The following is a 3,257-nucleotide window of genomic DNA, read 5'->3' as shown; positions in this document are numbered from 1 at the left end:
AGGTGGGCCAGACATAATACTAAAGCATGTACGCGACGTCGATGAGTCAGCCACAAAATAAAAGGTTCTCTATGATTTGGGGCGGGGGTGGAAAATTCCTATGACCCCCGAAATTACACTCTTGTGTCATACTAATATTTACAATGTAGAGCACATTTAATTCCTCAGAAAAAACTGAAATGAAATTGCTCTTTTGAGCCGTTCAGTGACCACCACCACCAGTCTGCATTCCCTTCAGAGAGGCCTGTGTGGTCCAAAACTTATCCAAAATGCTTTGCCTTTTCAAAAACAATCATACATTGGTACTTTAGCTGCTACATTTTGTCTATACACCAAAGTCTACAATGTTTTCTCAACTTATTCTTCAAAAAAGGAAAAAATGTATCTGAAAAGTTGTAGGCTTGCTGGTGCGATTGTGATTTCACTCACACTAAAACATGACTGCTCCACTTTCATACCACAGAATTTGCAGAGAAACAGCAATAAAAACACAAACTTAAGTCCCTGAAGAGAGACCAGGACTGCCTGCCATGTACTTTCCAAAACCATGTGTGCAGTCCAAGCATGCAATTCCAGACCTTTGTCAAACTCTGAATTCTTTCTTACTTCCAATTCCTTCCAAGTCCATTAAAAAGTGAGAAGCAAAAACACAATTCATGTTTACCTGAAGGGGGTCTGCTTGGAGCTGGGGGCGTGTGCTGTCGGGGAAGTCTTTGGAAGTTGTGTTCATTGTGCTCATAGTATCTATAGTCCTCAGGAAAGCGGTCCGGGACCCTCCTGGGCTGGCGCTGCTGCTGCTGCTGCTGCTGCTGCTGTTGTTGGTGCGACTGTTGGTGCTGCTGGCTGTCATAGTAAGGTTCAGAGGAGTAATAATACCGGGCAGCATCTCCATTCTCAGACATGGGGCTCACGTCTGTGAGGAAGGACTGTGAGGAGCCTCCATATTCGTGGGGCAGATCCCCCAGACTGCGAGGCAGGTATGGGGGTGCTGACATGCGGTGGCTCTCTCTGCGGGCCACCTCATGAGGGGGCCTCTGCACAGGGGCCCGGAGGAAACTCTTGTTGCGGGACACCACGGGCTCCCGGCTGGGTGCCACAGGGTAAGCAGAGGGCCCCATCTCTGGCAGAGGGACCTCTGTGCGTCTGGGAAGAGTGGGTCCATGGCGGATGAATGAGGGCATAAGATCTGCAACCAGATGAACAGGGCAACTCCAACTGTCAATATTAGTCAAGTAAACACAGATGTAGCACCAATAGGCATTGGAGGAATCTTACTAAATACACTTACTTAAGCACTATGAACTACTTATGAACAGTTTTAAGGTACTTGTATTTTACACCTCTACATTTTTACTCCACAGCTATCAATGCTATAGTCACAGGCAGATAAATATTGAACATACAAAATAAAAGATGTAAACTTTAACTAACCAAAGGGTAGAATAAAAGGTAAAGTAGATTAACACCTGGAACAACTACAATATAAAAATTCCAGTTGCACTTCAATGCATCAATAATGCAATGACATAATACATTATAAGAATAACAGGAGCAATTCAATCTGCATGATGAGACATTTAAGTACATTTTGCTGATACTACTTTCATACTTTTAATTTCAAATCCAGGACCTTTACTAACAATGTCGTACTTCACAGAATAGAAAACAGCTACTTTAACTTGAGCATATGTTAATAATACTTCTTCAGCCACTCCTACTAATGGGAAAAACACTAATGATACAACAGAAATTACATGTCAGTTAAAGGGGCACTTTTTTCTTTTTAACAATCTCTTTAACATCGTTCAGACACACCAAAACAGATGACAACACTCATTCAATGTCTACCACTGGACAGATGTAGGCTAACTAGCAACAAACCTGACTTTTCAGTAAACTGCTTGATTATAGCGTCAGGAAACAATTACAAATAAAAGTACTTTAACTCCAAAATATGTTTAATTGGGGAGTTTATTAGGTATAAGTGTTACCGTGATCTCACAACTTTCCTTTAACTCTGCAGCTGATGTCAATGTAGCAATCTGATGAACACTTAGCTAGCAAGGAACTAGTTACCAGGTTAGCAGGCTTGTTTGTTTAAAGAAACAGCGATTAAACAGTTGGTTACAAACTTATGGGCCACAACAATGACGCAATATGTCTCCACTCATTCACGTCAGCCTGTTGGTTATTGTTAGCTTGGTACTTTTTCGCAGTTAAGTTAAGTTTCGTTGGCAGGCTAACCGATGCTAACTTGAGCTAGCTGGCTAACTACTTGTTGCGCTTACTTCTCAGGAGCGGCGACGTTTCCTTCTTCACATATTTCCCGTGTACCTCGGCTGGTTTCGACGCTTCGTTTTTACTTTTCTTTCGTGAGAGCATAACTCAAGGCTCGGAAACATCAACAACACGGCGCTGCAATTTCATGGCACAATCCCTCGACTCTGCAACCGTCCCGTTCAGTTTGCAAAGCGCGGAAAGTCGACATTTTAAGCTTCAGATTAGCTAGCGGCAAGTTAGCCAGCTAACTTGGGCGACTGGGAGCGTCTTTCCTGCGGCGGTCCGGTCCGCACTGAGCAGCGCTCCACTCCCACCGCTGGCCCTCACTGGGAATGGTTACGACACAGTCCTGCCCATCTGCTAACTCACCTCCTGCAAGCAGACAGCTGAGCACAGACGCCAATGATGTTGACAACTCGGCGACACAGCTCATCCATCAATACGACACATAACTGACAGCAAACGGAGATGCGACCTTTGCACTTGGAGCGGCTAAAGAATAGGTTTGCTGTTGTCCAAATTCAGGTCAATAAACAGCGTTTGTTACATTTGGACCTAATGGACAAAAGTGGAAATACTTCACTGCAAAGAGACCCTCATTGAAAATGTCACAAAGTACAAATGTAAAAGTATCCAAGCTAAAAGTGCACTTTGCAGACTGGCCCCATGTCAGTGTTGTATAAATATATTTATTGGCACATTATTTGTTCAGGCATTTTAAGTGTAAGCACAAGATTAATTTTAGGTGGAGCTCATTTTAAATGCTTTATACACTACTAAGTGACATACTTCATGCACAGATCAAACGCTTGATGTTTGTAAATGTATGTAAAATATTAAAAATAATGTAAAACATGAAATATAACCATGCAAATATCTCACCTTAAGTTCAAGTACAGAACTTGAACAAGACATGCTTAGTGTCTTTCCACTGGTGCTTGAGGAAAATTAAAATAATCAAATACGAAATCAAACCA

At 42.5% G+C, this 3,257-nt stretch overlaps 1 protein-coding gene across 1 annotated transcript in view; it reads right to left on the bottom strand.

Annotated features, from left to right (window-relative positions):
* sav1 (salvador family WW domain containing protein 1) overlaps positions 1–2,696 on the bottom strand; it is an 8,138-nt gene extending 5,442 nt beyond the window's left edge. Inside the window, exons 1-2 of the mRNA XM_023420977.2 lie at positions 2,289–2,696; positions 665–1,186 (exon numbers count right to left, since the gene is read on the bottom strand). Coding sequence (XP_023276745.1) covers positions 665–1,186; positions 2,289–2,382 — 616 coding nt within the window. The 5' untranslated portion in view covers positions 2,383–2,696. The remainder of the gene's footprint in view (positions 1–664; positions 1,187–2,288) is intronic.
* Positions 2,697–3,257: the final 561 nt, after the last annotated feature.

This window comes from Seriola lalandi, unplaced genomic scaffold, assembly GCF_002814215.2.
Source record: "Seriola lalandi dorsalis isolate HSWRI2012SDOR001 ecotype SW California unplaced genomic scaffold, Sedor1 jcf7180002054660, whole genome shotgun sequence".
Taxonomy (NCBI): Eukaryota; Metazoa; Chordata; class Actinopteri; order Carangiformes; family Carangidae; genus Seriola; species Seriola lalandi.
This window is presented reverse-complemented; position numbering and strand designations above follow the sequence as displayed.